The 22215-nt window shown below is 37.7% G+C and overlaps 2 protein-coding genes across 5 annotated transcripts in view; both read right to left on the reverse strand.

Annotated features, from left to right (window-relative positions):
- LOC127569290 (tetraspanin-17) overlaps window positions 1-5803 on the reverse strand; it is a 73724-nt gene extending 67921 nt beyond the window's left edge. For all 4 annotated transcript variants that reach the window (XM_052013791.1, XM_052013793.1, XM_052013790.1 and 1 more), the window contains exon 1: window positions 5469-5803. In XM_052013791.1, the coding sequence (XP_051869751.1) occupies window positions 5469-5549 (81 nt within the window). In that variant the 5' untranslated portion in view covers window positions 5550-5803. The remainder of the gene's footprint in view (window positions 1-5468) is intronic.
- Window positions 5804-12752: 6949 nt separating this feature from the next.
- On the reverse strand, window positions 12753-21853 carry LOC127569456 (eukaryotic translation initiation factor 4E-1A-like). Its single transcript, XM_052014124.1, has 7 exons — window positions 21823-21853; window positions 19701-19795; window positions 18482-18577; window positions 17060-17123; window positions 16075-16188; window positions 15106-15245; window positions 12753-13403 (listed from the first exon to the last, which is right to left on the reverse strand). The coding sequence occupies exons 1-7, from the start codon at window positions 21838-21840 to the stop codon at window positions 13289-13291; spliced, it is 642 nt and encodes a 213-aa protein (XP_051870084.1). The 5' UTR covers window positions 21841-21853; the 3' UTR covers window positions 12753-13288.
- Window positions 21854-22215: the final 362 nt, after the last annotated feature.

The raw sequence follows: 22215 nt of genomic DNA on the forward strand, positions 1-22215 counted from the left end.
TTTCCACCACCAGACACGTCACCTCTCTCCTTCCAGTATTCAGGAGAGACTGTTTCCTTTGTAACTCACTGATTCATTCTTCCAGCTCCACCAAACACTCCTGTTCCCATGGTACATTCCCACACAACAGCATGAAATCCATCACCTTCCCTTGTTTAACTGTCCACAGCTGTTGCAACGTCCAAATATTTCTGGCATTTTTGATTATTAATTCAGATGTCCAGCATCCACTTTTTTTTAAATTTTCAATTGTTGGCTATATCCTTCATAATTTTAAATACCTTAATCAGAACTCCCCACAGCCACCTGTTTCAAGGATAACCACCAGCTTCTACAGTACAGTCATCCCTGCAATCATTTTGGTGAATATCTTCTGCATTCTCTAAAATCTTTCCACCTTTCCTAAAGTGCAGCATCTAGAACATAATAATCTGATTGTGTCCAACCCATTGTACATACAGCCCCACATCACTCTGCACTTGCATCCTTTAGAATTATGCTTTCTAGTTTATGATGCTTCCTCTCATTCTACCCAACAGAAAGTAACATTTCACTTTACCCACCATAAAAATTCATCTGCCACCTATCCACCCATTCCATCAGCCTGTCTACATTCACTAGAGGATTCTTACTGTTCTCATCAGTTCACAAGATCAAGATATGCACCTTGTTCTTATTTCAAAATATATTTTGGATTTTTCATGAATAAATTATGTAGAACATTAACATAAGCATATCCATAACACATTATTTCCATTACTTATCATCAGTTATCTTTCATTTACAATCTTAAATAGTTCATGGAGTTTTAACATAGATTTAAAATGGTTGGTGTGCAATGACGGGAGGACCCTAAACTGAGGTAAGGGGTGGGGTATAGCCATTTTGCCTCAGAACATTCATTTCAGCTGTACCATTCCAAGTCACTTGTCCTTGTCGAACACGTTATTCAAAAGAACACATGTGATTACAAATCAGTCAGTAATCTGTAAGAAAAAAAATCATAGCCTTGCAGGAAAAGACAGTGGATGTCATTGGGGACATTTCACGAGCAGATTGTCAAAGTGATTTAACAGAATACCTCATCAAAATTTTCACGCACTAAGGCTTTTTCTGTCAGTCGAGAAAAACCCTTCCAATTAGATCTTTCTTGTATGGTGGGCCTCGTGATGACTGTACTGAAACAGATCACTTGCCAATCTCCTTAAAGAACACATCTTTGCCAGGAAGGTCTGATAGAAATACAAAAGGTATGTGTTAGGATTTATGCTGAAAAGCTTGTAAATGACATAGGACTGTGCTGTATGGAAACAAGAGACTGTAAATGCTGGAATCTGGAGCAAAAAAAAATTGCTTGGAGAAACTCAGTGGGGACAGGCAGCATCTGTGGTGACACAGGGATTGTTGATACATTTGATTCAAGACCCTGCATTAGGAATCTGCTATACGGGCTAATTCAGGGACATACACTGATACATATATAAACCGTCTTTGGGAAACAATAAAAAACAGTAAAAGACATCCTCTGGTATGCCCAAAACTTGCTGATATTCCAGGGTAAGGTAAGTCTATGACCGAGTGATGCAAATTTATACGGTTGAAGGTCCAGAAAGTGTGCGCTACTGTGCATGTTCAAGTTGGGTGCTGCATTGCAAGGACCTTAAAGGGAAGGGACATAGTTTAAAATCCTCCTGTCATTGCACATAAATTAGTTGAAATCTGTGTTAAAACCTATGAACTATTTGCTTTAAGATTGTTAATGAACGTTAACTAATAACGTGCTCAAGTATTGGGAATAAGATGACTTGTTATGAAAACCAAACTGACCCAGTGCTGCATACTTGTGAATTTGACTGAATAAAGTATATTTTGAAATAAAACATGACAAAACAAGACCAGGGGAATATGGAAACTGAATATTACTGCTGACACCCAAAGTTATCGAGAAACCCAAGAGAGACCACAGAGGTCAAAGTGGGTGAGCAGAGAAGGAACTGTCGACATTGAGTCACAACCCTGTATCAGGACAGAGTCAACCGAAACATCAGCAATTCCTATACCACCACTGATGCTGTTCAACCCAGTTCCTTCAGAAGATAGTTTACTGCTCCATAATTCAACATCTGCAGTGTCTTGTGTCTCCATAAACATCAAAAGATTCTTCATCCTCAAGGGTTGTTCAGAAAGCAAGGAAATCAGAAGGAGATCCTAGGAAACAGCATTATTTTAACTCAATAACTTGCATTCAGAAAAGGCAAAGAGTTTGTAGGAATCCAGACATAACTCTCTCAAAAGAGATAGCTAATGTGTACTTTTAAAGCTTAGATTGTGACCTTCACTGAAGCAGATGTTCAACATGCGAGGATAGGCAATTTCCATTATCTGCTTGCTCTTGTCCCAAGTAATTTTAGAAAAATAAAGCAAGTGAAATAAATTACTTATCAAAATTGTTCAATAAACAATTTTCCTCAGAAAATGAACAAAATCTTGGCAACTAATCCCCAAAGCAAGTACTATTCCTGATGATGATTCTTGTTTCAGTCATAAGCTAATAGTTCTATACACGTGACACTGCTTTCTTAATATGTGCAATATTAATCATCAGTATAAATACTAGTGAGCTCAGTGTGAAATAAAATGTTTTTCTAGTGTGTTGTAGTAATGCTTTTAAAATTGGAAATACCTTTTATTGAAAAGTATTACATCTCCAAGAACTTCATTCCTTGGTAATAGTAATTTAAGAGCCATGCTTAAACAGTATATTTGTTTTAAAAATAACACATTTATACTCCTTAACTGGAATTCTTCAATTAGTATATCTGAACAGATTCATCTGTACCACAATCACAATTTTTTTTTTAAAACCAGAAGTGGTCTACCTCATCTGGTTAGATTGGTTTATGTCATTCATTCCCAGACTATGGATGTAAACATATAGTCAAGACAAAATACTGAATTTCAGCAATTAAAAATCTCGGCTCAGCAATTAAAAATCTCGGCACATCAATAGGGCCACACCCTGAGCCAGAGTATTGCTAGTCAAACGAGTTAACAAAATGAACACAGGCAAAAAACACGTTTCAGTCCATCCAAGTTCAATTTCCAATAAAATATGCTCATGTCCTCCGACGCATCAGAAAACTGGCTCTGAACTGACATTCTTGGTAAACTCCTACCTGATGGGTTGGGGTACTCTCTTTATCTAACCTCACCACTCACCCACATGCGTTATTTATTCTGTATAGGCTTAAGCTCATCCAAAATCGTCCATCCCATACAACTCAAACACATCCGCTTTACTTATAGCTGACCCAATTCAGCATCCAGCTGAGTAATATTTCAATTTTAAAATTCTTATGCATCTTGCTTGCATCTGTAACTTCCTCACATTCTACAATCCACCAGAATACATCTTCCTCCAGCTTCAAACATCCCCAATGTTAAGAGCACCACCTTTGCTGAGCATTTCTTCAACCGTTCCAGTCTCAAACTCCAGAGTTGCCATGCTAATGACTCACTTTTCCTTCCTCCTTTAAAAAACTCTTTAAAACCTTCCTGTCTGACCAACATTCAAGCAATCTGCCCCAACGTGTTTACATGGCTCTGTTTACATTACACGTGTTCACTGCTTTGAACTTCCTTCGGTTGTTTTGCTACGTTAAAGATGAAATGTTATTACAAGACGTGGGCTTAGAGAAGCCTCTGTGTCTATCCATCACATCACATGATAGGATAGCCATTGTAATGGAAAAGTACTTAAAAGCATCTCAAACTGTGCAAATACATGAAACTAGCCCAGAGGATTATAGACATTTACAGATGGGGACAGTCATGTTTGTGCTTGATGCAGCAGTTATCCTACCAAATTCCACTTTCCAGCTCTTTATCTGTTGGCTTGAAGTCTCAGTCTACTTCCAATTATGTTCTAAATGTATTGAGGATTTCTGTCTGTAATACTCAGCTACAGGCCCATGCATTCCTAATGGAAAAAAATCCTCATTAATAACTTCAAATATGTGATCCCAGATTCTGCAAAGGGATGAATGTGCATCAATTCAAACTAGACCCCTTTTAGGTTTATACAGTGAATCTTACATTAGCCTCTTCTATTCCTTCGGTAATAAGTCTAGCCTGTTCAACCTTTCCTCAGAGCCACAACTCCAGCAACATCTTTTGCAAGATCCACATGCCTGTGACAGTTTTCTTCAACCCAAAGTGCAGCTCAAAAGTCAAAGCACAGACAGGAGCAGGACCATGGTGGGAATGAGGGAAAGTGTGCCCAGAAAGAGATAACGTGCAGGAACTTAAGCGATGAGGTCTGTGGGGTGCAGAATAAGGTGGGGGGGGGGGCGTGGGGAGGTAAAGAGAGGAAGGAAGGGTTCAGCTAAAGAGAGGAGGGAGGTGTGAGTGATCAAGTAGCACCAGCAGGGTATGAAACTAAGTTGTGTGGGTGCATTTATTGCCTTGTAATCTGCCAATAACCATCTGTTATATAATGTGATAATACTCTTTAAAAATTATGTATTGGTGCCTTTTTAAAACGATTATTTTCTTTGATAAATGTTGATTGTACAAGCAGACTTAGTTTTAGTTCCAAGTAACTGTAAAATCACATAATTACAGGGTACTAAGCAATGTTTAGGAGTTAACATTGCCCTCTGAGTATTTTTGTCAAAGTGGCCCCCTCTTGAAAAAGAGTGAACACCACTACTCTAGATTAATTACACCCTCTGTAATATGACCAACACTGTAAACGGTACTCCAGCTGTGGCCTATTACACAATTCCACCTAAACCCTTTTTTAAAAAAAACATTTACTCAGCCAATAAAATATGCTGTCCACTTTCTCAACTATCTTCCACACTATCAACATATTGTTTTACGAATCTTTGTAACACAAGGCAAGAAATTATGCAGCCGGATACACTTTGGTGCACCCAGAATTTTAACCATTGATAATTTAAAGTTCTTTTTGAAAAGTAAATGTTCCCTAATGAAATATGCATTAGAAGTTATGAAATTAACAATAATGACATCCTTTCCGACCGCCTGCCTCTCCATATTACATCGAACAAAAGCAGCAGGCAGTTACTGAACGGGACACACAAACGGAAAACAGTAACTCAAACTAAAACAATTCTAACAACGCTGTCTCTTTCTCTCGCAACCCCGGTCAGATTCCCTTTCGGCTTTTGTCACGCTTGAGCATTGAAACTACAGGAGGGAGTTGCCTAGACACCCACCACTTCTCCTTACCCTCGCAGGTACCGGTTATAAAATACACCGCATCGTTTCCCCGGCTACAAAGGGCGAAGTTTTGCATGAACGGGTTGTAAGCGGAGCGGATTGCTGAGGGAAGTTTTTGTTCTGCCCGCCGTGACCTGGTGCTGCGGATCAGCAGAGGCTCCAAGAACCCGACTCGGACAAAAGGCTCGGCACCAACACCCGGCGCTGGCTTTCCCACTCACCCAGAACACGATGTTGAAGCCGAACAGCACGTATTTAACGCAGCAACTAACTTCGGGCCCTTTGAAGTGTTTCCCGGACATGGTGAGCGGGAAGCCGGGAGGCGGCGGACGCTGGAACAGGGAGAGCCGGAGCCGACGGCCACCTTCACTCAAGGATCAACACCCAACATGAGAAGCCAGGCGCCGAGGCCCGCCCACCTCATCGGCACACCGAATGGTCAAACATCGGTGCTGCGCTCAGTCAACAGCCGATCAACGGGACGAGCCGGACCCAGCTCACAGCTCCATCCCGTTAACGCCCGCCCAGCGATCCATCACCCGTTTCCATGCACCGCCACCGCCTCCGCGCATGCGTCGTTTCGAGCTCTGCACACATGCGCGACGCTCAGTCTCAGCCGGCAGGGGACGTGGGCGGGCAGGCGGGCGGGATAGGCTCCCCATCCCCAGGGAGCCAGCCCAGGATCCGCCCCAAGATCACTGTAGCCAATGGTTTATTCTGAGGAGCTGCCACTCTTGTGACGTAATAACACCGATCGTTATCCTCATTGGTCCCACACAGAGCAATAAGGAGAATGCTTGTGCATTGCCTCCCACTGGAGTTAAACTGGCTGGTATGCAGTTACCAGGTTTATTTGTACACCCTATAATCGAACAAAGATATAGCAATGTTCTAGTCAACGTGTACGACCCTTAAGAGTAAAAAAAAAGCCGAAAAGGGGGAGCATATGACAGCTACCAAGTGAGAACCAAGCTGACTGCAGAACGCTCAGAAAAGGGAGTAAATGAAATGATACAAGAGGACGTGAGAAAAGACCAACAGCGAACATCAAAGGGAATCCAAAAATACTCCGCAGGCACGTCAGTAGGAAAAGTTTTGTGAGAGGAAGAGCTGATCACAGACCAAAACGGAAATCTAGTCAGAGAGAGGGGGCCCTGGCTGAGGTACGGAATGAATACCTCACATCGGTTTTCGCCACGGAAGGCGATACCCTTGTAGTTTTAGCGGAGGTCCGTAGCAGGATGGATGGAGAACTGATTGAGAAAGGAGTGACGAAAGGTTGTTTTTCCAGACTGGAGGGAAGTTTACAGTGGAGTTCTCCACGGATCAGTCCTAGGTCCAGTGCTTTTCTTAATATATGTTGAAGATTTGGACGTGGATGTACATGATAAATTTTCAGGTGACAATGCTTTGGAGATGTAGTGGACTATGAAAAGGAGAATAATATTTCAAAGGAGGCATAGAAAGTTTGGTAGAATGAGCAGATAGGTAGCAAATTAAATTTAATATTGGGGATTGCAATGTGTTACATTTAAGTAGGGAGAATCAGAAAAGGCAATATAAACTAGGAGACACAATTCGAAAAGGGGTCCAATAGAGATCTGGGGATCTGTATGGATTTTATGGGACTTTTATTTCATTGAAACTGATAGGGCAAGTTGAAGAAGTCGTTAAAAAACATGCAGGATCCCGAGCGATCTAGGGGCAGAATCCAGGAGCAAAGAGGTTGTAATAAAAAGTGCAAGACGCAGGTTCAGCAGAGTTGGTACATACTGTTCATTCTGGGCAACACACTTTAGAAAAGAGGTCAAATCTTTAGAAAGGGTGCAGAAGAGATTTGCAAAAGCAATTCCCAGTATTCCTTCAGTTTGTGGATAGACTGGTGAAGCTGTGGCAGTTCTCCGAACAGAAACGGTTCTGTAGAAACTGAAAGGGGTGTTAGTGAAGAGAGTAGACAGAAACTATTCCCATTGGTGGAGGGGTCAAGAACAAGAATAATAGCAAAAGAACAAAGAGCAGCAGGATAAGAAACCTTTATATATGCGATTAGGAACTGAACTCCATTACCAACTTTGTAGAGGAGGCAGATTCAATTATAATATTTAAAAGAGAGCTGGATAAGTCCCTGAAAGGAAATAATCTGCAAGACCATGGGGGAAGAGCAGAGAAGTGGGGTAAAGTTAATTATCATTCCTTAGGGAGGGTACAGACTCAGCCTGAATTGCCTTTTTCTGGGCACAACTGATTGTTAGGTGAACGTTACCCAATTCCTTTATGTGCTGTTTTGTTATTAACACAACAGTTAATGGAATGCAGGGAGTTACAAAAAGGGGGCACAACGCAAGCTTTCAGCAGTAGTTAAGACATGTATTTCATAAGGGAAGGTGCACATGTTAAATAGAGTAATAATAACAGTAAGAACACCAGATTAGCATGATATTTTAATCTTCTCCCCACCCAACTTCTGACATGCATAATGTCAATCACTAAAGTGAGCGGGGAGAGATGAGGGACATATTTTACTGATTTAAATTTTAAAAAGACAGGACAGGCCAATAGTGCCGGGAAGCAAAATGGGTATCGAATGAAGAGACAGTACTTACAGACATAATACACCTTCAATTAGAGTCACACAGAAAGAAGCAAAAGTGGTGGAAAGACAACGTTGAAAATTCTTTATCTGAGTTCAACTACAGCATTCATAACTAGATGAACTAATTGCACAAATAGAAATAAATGGGAACAATTTGATAGTTATTACAGAGCTCTGGTTGCAGTGTGACCAAGGCCAGAAATCAAATATTCCAGGATGCATAACTTTTAGAAGAGATATGTAAAATAGCAATGGAGAAAATAGTCATGATAATTAAAAAGGTGGGCTGATGGCAGTCAGAATCAGCAAGGAGCAGAAAACCTTGGTGAGGATCGGCCATAGGCATCCAAGTTAAAGTGATAATGTCAGGCATCACACATCACCAAATTAGAGGTGTGTGTATCAAGGATAATAAATCATATAGCCTGAGCAAACCAAATTACCAGTATTAGGGTGGAGGATGAAGTTACAAGAGATGGTTTTCTATACCAGTGTGTAAAGAACCAACAGGAGAAGAGGCTATTTCAGATCTAACATTTTGCATTGAGAAAAAAATTATTAATAATCCAGTACTTAAAGAAATAATGATCAAATTGGAAGTGATATGGTTCAATCTGTAACTAGAGTCCCAACTCTAAATGAAGCAAACTATAAATGAAGGTATGAGGCACAAATTGACTAACTTTTAAAGAATTAATGTATAACTTAAAATAAATATCTCTTTAAGGAAAACAAAAAAAATCATCAGGGAAAAAACTGTCCAGCTGTGCTTAAAGATAAGGAGAAAGTGATATATTGCCCAAAAAAAATGTAAACTAAAGGATTGGGGAAATCACAATTCAGCAGGGGGAACCAAATATTGGGAACGTAAAGTGAATGCAGTCTCACAAGAAACATCAGTACAGACTGTAAAAGCTTTCATACATATGCAAGAAAGGAAAAGGTCAGCTAAAGTTAATGTTGGTCACTAACAGCCCAAGCTAGGAGAAATTTAGTGGGGAATAGGTAAATGACAGAGAATTTAAAATATTTTGTCTTGTCTTCACAAAAGAGCCAAAAACACTCCCAAAACTATTGGAGAACAATGGGTTTAGAGTGAATGAAGAGCTGGAAGAAATTAGCATTAGAAAAACAAATGGAGAAATTAATGCAGCTGAAACCAATAAATGCCGTGCATCAAGGATTTGAAAGTGGTTGCTTTGGAGATGGTGGATACACTAGGGGATACTAAACAATAGAAGTGAATGTGAAGAGATGGCAATTGGAATAAAATATGGAAAAAATGCACAGTCGTCATTTTAGCAGAGAAAATATAAGAGTATTCAATAAAAAATCATGAAGGCTTGATAAATGAGTGTTCAGTGGAAGAGAAGTGCCTTTGTACACAGATTCACGGTTAACATCCAGGTACAGCAAGCAAGGCAAGCAGTATGATGGTCTTTACTGCAAGATGATTTGAAAACACAAGTAAAAACATCTTACTACAAATATATAAGGTTCCAGCAAGACTGGAGTGTACTGGACAAGACTTGCCTCTCCTTACCCAAGAAAGGATATACTTGTGGTAGAGGAATTATAACAAAGGTTCACCAAATTGATTCCTGACAGGAGGAATGGGGGTGGTAGTGTAATGAGGGGAGATTAATCAAACTGAGACTACTGTCTAGAGATTAGAAAAAAAGAGATGATCTCATTGTTTTTTTTAAACATGATCTGACAGGACAGATGCCAGATGCAAGAATTATGTTTCCCCTTGATGGGTGTTTGGAACCAAGGTTCAGTCTTGAAATAAGCCATTTGGGTCAGAGATATGGAAAATAATTCTTCACCTAGGGGGTAGTGAACCTTTGAAATTCTCTATCCCAGGGGATTTGGAAGCCCAGTCACAATGTATATGCAAGACAGATCAAGAGATTTTTGGATAGTAGGGGAAATCAAGGGTTAAGGGGTCAGTATAGTAAAGTGGCACCGAGATAACAACCATGATCTTACTGAATAAGGAACAAGTACATTGGGCTGAATGGCCTATTCCTGCTTCTATTTAAATTCTTTCAATTCCTTAAAAACATGTTTTCTCTTAGATGGTTTCAATTTAAATCCTTCACTATCTACAATTTGTTGACATTAACGATAATTCATTTTCCTACAACTTGGAATACCTTTAATTTGAGGGAAACAGAAGTTTTATTTTATATTATCTAGTTTATGATAAATGTTTCATCTTTTCCCACAATTAATAAGCAAACATTACTTCTGGTAATAATTCTATCATCCTGTGTCAACATTTATCATTATAAATTCCTAAACCTGTAGCCTCTACCAGTAAGAAGGGCACAGAACACAAACCACCTACATGTTCTCCAAACTATCTGAATAAGAAATACATTACTGGGTTAATACATTGGAACTCTCTCATGAATAAAACACCATCATAAGGGCTTCAACAGTACATAGAGGCAGATTAAGACTTCACAAGGACAAATAAGGATGGGAAATAAATGCTGGCTTAGCCGCAACATTTATCCTATAACTGAACAAGAAAATTCTAGGTCCAGAGTTGTAAATTTATCATACAAATTACCAAAGATATCAATGGAGAATGAAAGTATTCTTTAGTTATGTGAACGGTGACTGAATTAGATGGGTAAAACTGGTCCGGCGATTTACTTTCAGAAGACTTCAATTTCTTCCAATTGCTGTAATTACAGGCACTAATCTGTAGGTGGCACTCCTACTCTCCCTTTGGCCTTACCACCTCTCCTCCTCCACCTCCCACCCCATAAAGTAAAAGGCTTGAACATTTTTGGTTATCCATTTTCCACTAATAATAAAATCTGACACATTGATCTATGTTCATCCAAAAACATCATACACTTTGGGGCAAAAAGGACTTATCCAAGTATTGTATAAATGGAAAACACCCTGAAACAGCAGAGGTATGAAGAGCTTTAGGAGTCCATTGGTAAAGCTCCTGGCATGATCAATGTCTCGGAGCACCACCCACCCCCAAATAATTTGGCATGGGGTTCCGGTCAACCCAGATTATTGGAAAGTCTTTAAATGATTGCTGAATTTCCTCACCTGAGTATATTTTTTCTCTCTCTCCAACTCCGTGAAAGATCTGTTTTCTAACTTCTCCACAGTTCCATGTACAGTAGCAGTTGCTGATCAAGCAGCAGCTGCTACGAAGTGCTAAAGTTCGGAAATGGTGGGTGATGGAGGGGTTGTTGGTGGAAGCAAAGAATAGTAGGGAGATGTAGGCTGTCATTTGAAATGTAAGGATAGATGGAACTTGAAAACTTAAATGGAATAGAGAAGAAACCTAGCATTGCAAATGGCATGCAAGTAGGCACCATCACAGTTTCTGCTCTAATCCAGCAGATACTGAATGGAAGCAGCACCAAATAAAGCCATTAAATTGAAAGGTCCTTGACCTGCTCCAAAACCAGGGAGAAATCTTTGAAGTCAAATATTTAAGGGGATAAATATCAAAAGGAATAAAATATTTAGTATCTGCAAAAGAATGTCGGCACCAAGGCCAGATTGTCACCTCCTGGACTGCAATTTCTGCTCCCACAATTTGTCAAGTGGTTCTTCAACTGTTGATAGCATATTGCCATGAGTAAAGATATCAAGTGCAAGCAACTCAGCTTGAAAGTAAATGCAATAACTTTGCAATACTCCATGACATGTAACCACAGTATTCTGGATCAGAATTACAAAATGCATGCAATTAGAGCTGGTCACAGAAAGCAGCTATAACAATAATTAAAGGCCAAGTAGATCATTTGCCTCAGTGTGCAAGTGCTGAGAAAGATCTAAACTAGGCTTACCCTCCTTGAAATACAAAAGGTGCAGGGTCTTGTTTGATATTTAAGAATTGTTTTTAAATTTAAGTTAAGTGGGTGAAGAGGAAAAATATCCAAAGTAGGAGAGTCCAGGATAAAAGCCATACTTTTCAGTATAGCCTTTCAGCAAAAAGTGATTGGTGTGTTGAATTACCACACAGAAAAGGTAATGATATCTTATTTTAAAAGCAAAGACCAATAGTCCAAGGCTGATGAAAGTTAGGATGTAGAGTATAGTGCAAGATTTTATTGAATAGGAGAACACATCTTAATTGATGAATCCCAATAGTACTTACCACCACCACCCCCAAAAAAAAATCACCACACTGGAAGCAAAGTCAAATTTAGATTAGTTTGAACTTCTGGATCACAAAAAGGATTGCAAATTTACTCTTGGCTTCCACAGGCTCTGGGTTAAGTGATATTAAAATATGCCATTGCAGTCAAATTTACAATATTAGAATCTAGTACTTTCCACAGTATTGTTAGTTTTTAAAATCAAAGATGCCAGCTTCTTTGACAAATCATTTTACTTGGCTGCTTTCCATCAAACTTTCCATCCATTGACCTTTAGTTTTCACATTAAAGTGAAAAACAGCCCTTCAAAACTAATAAAGCATTTCATAAAGTTAACAATCAGAATGAAAAATACATCTACATCAAATATGGAGGGCTCATAAACATCATACAGCATAGAAACAGGCATTTTAGTGCCTACCATCACATACTAATCCCATATATCAGTACTTTGTGCTTAGCCTTCTGTGCCCTTGTGATTCAAATTCTCATCTAGATGCTTAAAAAGTTGATGGTATCTGCCATTGCTGCCCACTTGGGCAGTGCATTCAAGATTTCATCTACCAGAGGGTAAGTTCTTCCTCCAATCTCATTCAAGCTTCTTTAGGTCTTTCTCTCCCCTCCCAGGAAAACAAACCCAGCCTACGCAATCTTTCTTCATAGCAGAGACACTCCATCCTAGGCAGCTTCCTGGCAACTCTCTTCTGCACCCTCTCCAATGTATTCACATCCTTAACTTGTTTAAAATTAATACAAGGAAGCAAAGTCAGAAATAATGCTTTATTTCAACACAAGTGTTTACATCTTTGAAATGAAAGCCAAATTTAGATACTATACATTGTCAATGCTTCAAACTGTGTTGTAATTTATTCTTAATTATAACAAATAATACAAGTCATAGGCATGCATGTTATACTAAAACACAAGAAGATCATTTTCCATTACCCTCATTGTATTAAAGGAATAGCAGGAACTGTAAATCAAATATAATTACACAACTATGACTGGAAACATTATTTGCAGGCAACTCATTTTCTCCAAGAGTACAATGTGTCTGTTGGTCTAACATCAACTATACTCGAAAGAAAGTTCAAAATCCCACAACTTTAATATATCATTCATGTTTTGTCCAAATGACAAGTAAAAGCCATACACTTGAATCCAATGTTAAAGCAAGAGATTGCAACAACCATGGTTTTAAGAACATTTAATTTAGGAAAATCTGCACAAGTCTGATGCTGATTTAAGTGTTCCCAAAATTCATTTATACAACTTTATAGTTTTACAATTCAGAACAAAGTCTTCACACAATGAATTTGTTTCTAACTCCCACTCCACTCTTTGTTGCTGTATCTGCATGTGCTTGATAACCAATCACAACCTTAACAGGAAGGCCAAGTCTTTCCTTGTAGATTTTTCTGTGCAAGAGAAAAGATAAATTAAGACAAATTTGCTACAATGTTTTATAATAATCCATTTGAAATGTCACGAGTGTACATTAATATGAACAAATTGTATCTAAATATTCAGCCAATTAAACAATTCTGAAAAAAGTTGCTCTGCTATTGACAGTCATGCTTTCAACCACCTTGGCACCAAGCTATGGAATTTCACAAGCTATTACTGTCATCTTTGGTCCAGCTTTTATAGTCACCCAACTTCACATGTCATGTGACTTGGAGTGAAATTTTCACTGTCACTGTCAATGCTCATGTAGCACCTTGGGATGATTTGGCATATTAAAAATGCTGCATAAATGAAATTGTAAAATAAAACATTTGGGTCATAGGCCAAAGATTAAGATTTTCCTGCATTGCCATTGAGGTTGGTTTAGAAAAACTCATGCAGTAGTTTCAGGCTCTTCTGTATTTGATATATTAGTGTTAGAATTGGCCTTGAGTGGTGCTTAAAATATATTATACAGGTAATTAGAGTTTTTTTTAAATTGACAATAAAACATGATCAATATCTATAACTACATAGTAGAATGGTGGAAGACAGATGGTTGTGCATTGTTTGTGTTTTACTATAGTATTTATCACATTCAGTTGTAGGTGTACAAATACAGATCACACCACAGGTAAAATGGAAGTTACTAGCAATTGTTTTCTGCCCTTTAAAGAATGGAAAGATGGAGCTTTGTCCTTCAGCTATTAAACAAGAAATCTTTCCATGACAGAGTGGAAAAGAATCAGCTGTTTTTCTAGAAGAAAAAGAAAAAGATACTGGGAGTTATCATTTTTCCCTCATTTCCTTGAATATAGAATAATAAATCCTTTAGAAGTCAAATGGAAGGACAAAAGGAATTGGGCTAAATATTGAATATGGCATCTGAAAGAAAAGTTGAAAGATCATCAAGAAGGGAGATGGTAAGAGACACCATTTAATTCTGATATTCTCGCTGACAAGAAATTACAAGTTGGAATGAAAAAGCAAATGTTGAATGAAATAATTGTGAAATTTATTGATGCCTGAACAAATTTTTGTATTTAAAACTACATAATTAAAAATACAGGAAACAGATCAAAATGGGGTTTGTACATTGAACATGTTTTGCAGCCATTAAGAGGTGATAACAAAATGGATTCCAAACTTTGTCCTCACCAAACTGGTTTGCACCAAGGCTCATTGAGCACAAATGGAAATAAAAACACTGCAGATGCTTGAAATCTGAAATAAAAACTTGAAAAATCTCAGCAAGTTGAGCAGCATCTGGGGTAAAGAGAATTTAAGTCTGTGCCCCTTTATCAGAACATTTAACACTTTTGTGCATCATGTATTACAAGTTTAATTCAGCCCTGATTTGACAACGTTTTCCTAGCAAGAATCAATATCAAGCTATCCAAAATGAAACCAATTCAAGCATTTTATACTACCTTACAGCAGGGGAGGAAAATAAAAGGACTACATACTGCATCTTCAAGCAGAATCCATTAAATTGAGACAACTCAAATTATAACATTACATGATGAAATTGACAACATAGGAAAAGAGCTAAACAGACAGACAATCTGAACTGAAAAGAAAAACAGTTGGAAAAAACCTTCCACTGCTCAGGTTTTTAAAATGAATGGCTAAACACTGATCAAAATAAAAACCATGCAAAAAACATCAACTTACCCTATATGCAGAACTGCTTCTTGGTTTTCAGCGTCACAGGTCCAGATTGCGATTTTATCTCCTTTTGCTCGAACATTAATTACAGCACCACAAACTTCATTGCTATATTCATCAAAAGCTTCTCCAATAAGGCACAACAACTAGCAAAATATTAAATACAAAAAGAATGAAATGATAGAAGCTGTTTGCAGTTTAAAAAGAAAGTGGTTGAAAGGAAGATTGAGTGCACAACCATCTCATTGAATTATAGCATCCCTTTACGATGGAACAAGACTTGAAAATTTTGGTTCAGTCCAACAACAGTGTTGATTAAAAACAATTAGGATTTCAAAAGTTCACATGGATTTAGAATATCAAAGCACTTTATAACTGTTTAAACAGGACTATTGGTATGGAACATGACAACTAATTTGTCCATAGCAACCCTCCACAAAATAGCAATACAATTGTGATCAGAGAACCCATGCTGAAATGGATAGATACCAGAAAGTGACTGGGAATAACACTCCTGCTTTTTGAACTACTACAATGGATCTCACATCCAATAGTAGGAAAGAAGCTACTTTGGTTTCAGACAGGCTGCACTAAGAACAGTCCTGAACTCCTTCAAAATGGCACTAGTCAAGGGTCAAGATTTTTCTGTTTGAGTCCCTGGAGCACAGCTTAAAACCACAACTTTCCAACTTGGAGGTAGCAAAGTTCTAACATTGAAAGGCTCTTTGCACAATCACAACTGTACTAAATTGTCACAAGAGATAGCTCTACTTAAGAATTGTTCACAAATGTTTCAGGTACAGATACATCACCCCATAGCATGGCAAGAGAAAAATAAATAGAATTTAAAAGGGATACTGCCATTTTTCCTCCCCTTTTAAGAAAGGCTACAGAGAAGACGAAGTGTTTGAAGAGAAATAAAGTCACTTGGAGGTACACTACCCAAAAATGTGTTCCGATATCGATTTAACTCACTGTTTCAAGCCAGAACTGATCTAGCTCCTGCATCCTTTGCTGCTTTGACAAAGTGATTAACCATCTTCCACCACATTTGTTTCTGCTGTCCTCCCACATGGGTTCAATGCCATCCTAGAGAGTACAAAAGTCAAAAATTACCTAAAAAATTTAAATATGGCCAATTTAAAGATTCAGATCTTGAAATCTCTGGAATTGTGTAGATTTCCTCAAACCCTCTTCCTAATGAAAATTCAGATGTTGATTTTAAGCTAAAATAGACTTTGTTACTTTCATAGTCATGAATTTTCTCTCCCACATATGAATATTTTGTAAGTGTGCACATTTCAAGTTTAATTTAGACTTCTGTGACGATGCAACTGCAAGCCTTTGGGCAATAAATTCAAAATGTTTGCAATTTCAGCAGTGAAATTGGCTACCTTAGAGCAAGATGACATTTTCACAAGGGAGATGCAGCAAGGAATCAAGACTGTTCAAGGGAATTTTCAAACAAGTAGTAATAATCTATTGAAGGCACCTGATATTACCACAGAGTTTATTCTACCATTACATGCTGCATTTCCTCTGGTAGTATACTAATTGGACTCAAATGTTCTTCATAAATGTTCACTAACTCAATAAAAATATTCTTTTTTAATTGGTGGGGGGGGGGGGGGGGGGGGGGGAGAGGGAGACAACAGATTTTACAATAGAAGGAAGAGTTTTTGGTCCAAAGCAAAAAGATCAAAGTTATAGTGTAAAATTCTAATATGAACAATGGAATGTTGGGTGAAGGTTCTTTACTTGTGTAGACAAGTAGTCAGGCAGAACTCAATAGTTGGTGAAGGAATAAGTTCCTTTCTACAGACACTCATTTCCCTGCAGTGCACTTTACATTCTTTATGTGACTATGGTATAGAACACAATGCATAATTTACACAAGTCCATGCATTTCCCTTTGGAACCAGGATTAAGCTTTGCATAAGCAATATCAAAGTTTACAAACCTTAAATAGAGAGTAGTCACAACCCGACATCAGCCTACTGGCAAGTTGAATATGATTGTATAATCTATTGAAACAAATGGAAAAAGTAAGAGAAAGGGAGGAATCAAATACAAAACTTAAACAAACCCTATTTGAACATTTACCTCAGAAGATTGAATGTAAAGACAAATATAATCAAATACAGATAAAGTAGAAAAGTATTGTCAGGACCACAGTAGTTTGTCCTTACCAAGTGAACCATGTGCCTCAAACAAAGCCATTATTGAAATTCTGCAACCTTGCTCGAGTAACCAGAGCAAAAGGAAGATTGAGAGTAGAAAATATACAATATGAATGGATGATAGAAAACAGAAAATTAAAGTATCAAATAGCAAGGGGTACAGAAAATAGTTGTTAAAATGCAGAGGATAATTGACACCACAGATCATCACGAGAAAAAAAAGTTCACAAACCAGATCTGCTCATTGACGGGAATCCTGAAATTTACTGATCTCATTGGCAATATAGTTAGAAATAATTTGCATTGCCACAGATGTACCAGACAAGTGTTAGAAAGGTCAGTTTAGCAATAAATGACAATTACATTCCAGAAAACACATTAATTATGGAGGTCTGACACTAAATGCAACTAGTTCCTTTGTTCTGCACAACAAACCAATATTCAGTAGCTATTTTTCCACAGCAATTTCTTACTTAAAAGGATTACAAGGCCTTTCCTTAAAAAAAAGTCCTCTTTAAAGAATACTAATCTATTATTTGAAAGGTACGACTACCACCAAGCAAGCAGGGAAACAAATGTACAGTTAGTTATTATGCTCTGAAAAGTACATCAAAACAATTTCCAAGATTTGTTTTCCTTATACTAAAAGCTTGATACTGTACTTGAAATGGAGCAAGAGATTTACATACTGTTTCTAATCCAATATCCCATTGTCAAATGGGAGAGTTCTCAGACTAGGACTAACAACAAACAACTCCATTTCAAATCAACCCAAAACAATCCAAATCAACTTAATTTTGATAGATAAATCTTCATTATAAGCAAGCTAATAAGGAATTTCACAGGTGGCATAGGTGATCGTCTGCAGGGACACAAATGCAATTACAACAATCCTCAGGTAAGTACTAGGACATGAGTTTCTCTTAACATATCTCCTACCAAGTCCACCCATCCCTGCACCCTCCCCACCCTTTGGTTTAGGCCTTTACAGAGAAAAGAATTCAGTGTTTGGTCTCATTCTATCAAATCAGGTACTGTAATATTAGTCAAGAAGATAAGCTGCTTTAATTCAGCATTCACAGCCAACTTAAATTTCATCTCCATACCTAGCCTGAGTACCAGCAGAATATCAAAAATATAACATTTTAATTAAACATTTTCCACTTTGTGAACAGTGTTCTATTTAAAATATTAATACATACGCCCAAAAATCCTCCACAGTGTCAAATTTAGTAACAAGACGAAGATTTGCCTGCCAGGGTTTACTTTTATCATTTTTGTAAAACCAGAGTGTCCACCTGTATTTGGAACAAGAATACAAAATATGCAGAAGTGAGAACTCCAATCAACCAGTTAATGCTTCTGAACTCATTTTGTTAAACTGTTACATTCAGTTGCAAAAGTTACTGTTTTGCAGTACCACAAACAATGCAATCTCCATTCTTATAAAATACAGGAATATCAAATACAGTGGACAAAAAGTTACTTTAAATGGACAGGTGTTGGATCAATCACAAAATAAGCAAAATCAAGCTCTAAAAAAATCTGCAAGAAAACCCTCAGTAAATTCACAACATCTGTTTAGAGAGAAAACAACCTGTCCACAGATTCTGCCTAACCCAATGAGGTTTTTGCTTTGTGGCAGAATCAGGATCTTAATCTTGTATTCAAGATAAAATTTAAGCCAGAGAATTTATTCCTCAAAATTCAATGCATGCACTTTATCTGCCAGCAGCCCAGAATGACAAGTATTCACTATTCAAGAATCAGATGTATTGTAAAATTTCTAGGGAAATTACTAGAGCAGCAGATTTTGCTTGTGTAAGTATAGCTACATCTAGGAATACAGTTCCTCATACAGCAGGGTAGAGTGACCATGGAGAAGATCATTCTATGACTTGGTTTCTGTGCACCCAATTATCATGACAGTTTGATTTAAAAAACAATAGTTATCAAGATACTCAAAATAAATGAAAGTAACTGCACAGATTAAGAGTGCTAGGGAGCATCAATAAAAACAAAATCATGCAAAATATTCTCAGTTAACAGGGGATCTATGCTGGAAAACATGTACATCTGCCAAGGAGATATTGTACTATGGAATCAAATGGATAATATTTTAATCTGGGTTGCAGTTATGAACTTTACCCAGTAATTATCCATATTTCAAAAGTGAAACAAACTTAATTGTAATGCTTTTATTTGAAAATAAGTTGAATATCAAGTAACAAATATAAAAGAGCTGCTGGAGGAACTCAGCAGGTTAGGCAGTATCCAAGGAGGGAAATGGACATTTTGGGTTGAGACCCTTTATCTGGGCTGGATTTACTCCAGATTTCAGCATCAGCAGTCTCTTGTGCGTCCTGGTTTTCCTTCAATTGTGCTAAATTTTGTAATCAATCACAACTGTAAAGATAATACCTGTTCTGTAATGGATGTTTCATATGAGGTTGAGCAATCAGATGTTCTTTCCTAGGGGATTTGGTTTTCTCAGACTTCCGAAGTGTCATACGAACCTTAAAAAAATTAAGTATATTTATAATACAATTTCATATCAGCAAGACTGAATTTTCTGCTAAAATATTGTATTAAACCAAAAAGCTGCAATGCCTTACCAAACAAATTGGGGGAAGAACCGCAGAGCAAGAACTGTCACTGTTCAAGCTGATGGCCCAACACCATAATCTCAGGAAATATTTTTTTAAAATAAAATTTGTCTCAACAGCATCCTCCACAGACAAAAACATACAACCATTTAAAAAAAAATCAAGCTAGTTGAGGAATTTGGGGGGGCAGGGGTAAGCAGGAGAGAAGAAGGAGATGTGCACTTCCTTTAAAACTTTGCTTTTAGGGGAGTTTGAAAGTAGAAGGCTAGAATGACAGAGCAGTCCTAAAAGAGGGTACAAATCATTAAAAGGGATGCAGAATTGATTGTACAGAATTTATTCTCCTGGCATATTTGAATCCAAGGAGAGTAGCTCCACAGTGCATGCAGCAAAACCTAGTCAAAGTCCAGGACTAGGAAATAAATGGCAAATAACTTTTGTACTACAGAATTTTCTGACAAAGACCATCATCATCAAGAGAGTCTGACCATTAATCTTGCCATTTAATGACATTAACACAAAAAAATGCTCCATCTCCAGAATCCTGGGGGATAAGGAAGAGGGTATCATTGGTTAGAAATTGAATAAGATCACAAATAAAAGAAAAAACCCACAAATACAGCAGCTGCAAGAACAGGTTGGAAACTGTGGTGAGTGACTTGCCACAAGATGCCCAAAGTCCTTCCATCATCCAAAAAGGCACAAGTCAATCTCCATCTACCCAGATGAGTGCAACTCTAAACCACTTTGAAGCAGTCTAGGGCAACCTGCATGATACACATCAACCATTACTTACATTCCCACCTAGCCTACTTCTACATACTCCAACAACAAAGTTTAATGCAGTTATTCATCAAAGCTACTCCATTTCCAAACAGTCATGGAGGACAAGGCAGTAGGTAGGTGGAAAAATAATCAGTTTCCCTTACAAGTCACATACCATCCCATCTCAAACCATTGTCTTTCTTTCACAGTGTATAAATGCCAATCTACCATCACTATAGGTGTACTTTCACCAGAAAGAATCTCATCACCTTAAAGCATAATTAGGGTCAGTAACACCCATATCCATTAAATGAAACAATTAAAATTTGAGACATAGCTGGAAGATTTTATTTTATTGCAACTGATTTACACATTATGCCGACATATATTCCACATCATCCATATCTAGATTACATTGAATTAATCTGGCCTACTTCCCCTCTGTATGATTACACGCTTCCCATAAACATGCAAATTATTTAAAAGCTTGCTTTGTTAGAAACGCTTTCTTCAGTTCAGGAATTCAAACAAGGTAGCATTTTGTCTGGAAGCCATATTCAGCAACTTTAAGAAAAACTGCATAGATTGGATATAAAGAATAGTTTTTTTTTCTCAAGCGGTGTGACACTGCTACCTGCAATATTCTTGCCATGACTCCTGTCTAAGAAAAAAAAGTTTCTTGCTTTGTGATCGCAACATTCCTCTGATAGATTTGATTAGGCAGATCTCATGCTAAAATTAAACGCATTTCCAACTAGTTTACAACACAAATTTACATACAGATGTCCAGTTCTTCGTCAGCCACAGGACAGACTAATTTTAATGAAAGATAAATGGAAAAGAGGCAACTCCCTCACCCAACCAGATATACTCAATGAAAAACTATTTCTCGGTATGAAAGACAACAAAGAAGTATCATCAAAAACGATTATAAAGTTACATTCTCCGATCGAGAACTACTTATCCAATCGTTCCTTGAGCTTTTCGCCAGCTTCCACATGAAATCTTCCAATAAAATAAGTGAAGGAAACCAATTGCCACTTTCTCGGATGATTTTTTTTCCCCCCCATGTTAAGTTTGATGCTTATTTTCAGCTTCCACTCAATGACCAAACTCCGACAAGCTCTTCTTTCCACAACCCCCCCAATGGAAAACAATACAAACTCACTTACCGGCCGTGCTACCGCCATACTGAAGTGTAAAGCCTCCAAATTATCTCATCAATCCCACTTTTAAGGAGTTAATTAATCACTTGTTAGAGATCCTGCTCCAACCAGATTTGCTTTTTGAGAAGGACAATACGATCCTCAAACTTCCCTCTAATTAAGTGACGGTAAGTCATCAGAAGCTTTACTTTTTTGCGTGAATTACACGTTGAGGAGTGAAATCTGAGTCCGAAAGTGGACCTTTTGGAGTTTGTCAGAGGGGATATGAGATTGTACGCATAGAGTTGCTGAGGAGGATAAACTTAAAGGATTGTACACTTAAAATTTTTTTAATTGCAATAGTTATTATTTTTCTCGTTGATTATAAGTATTTTCAATGTCTCTTATAATCTTTTGAAG

This window comes from Pristis pectinata, chromosome 4 (assembly GCF_009764475.1).
Source record: "Pristis pectinata isolate sPriPec2 chromosome 4, sPriPec2.1.pri, whole genome shotgun sequence".
NCBI classification, from domain to species: domain Eukaryota; kingdom Metazoa; phylum Chordata; class Chondrichthyes; order Rhinopristiformes; family Pristidae; genus Pristis; species Pristis pectinata.

Excerpts from the sequence above, each read along its gene's own strand:
- LOC127569456 (XM_052014124.1), bottom strand. Across the intron at positions 17,124-18,481 it reads ACTGTGGAGGATTTTTGGGC|ATTATACAATCATATTCAAC; the intron begins GTATGTATTAAT and ends TTGTTTCAATAG. Across the intron at positions 15,246-16,074 it reads ATCAGTTCTGGCTTGAAACA|TTGTTGTGCCTTATTGGAGA; the intron begins GTGAGTTAAATC and ends ATATTTTGCTAG.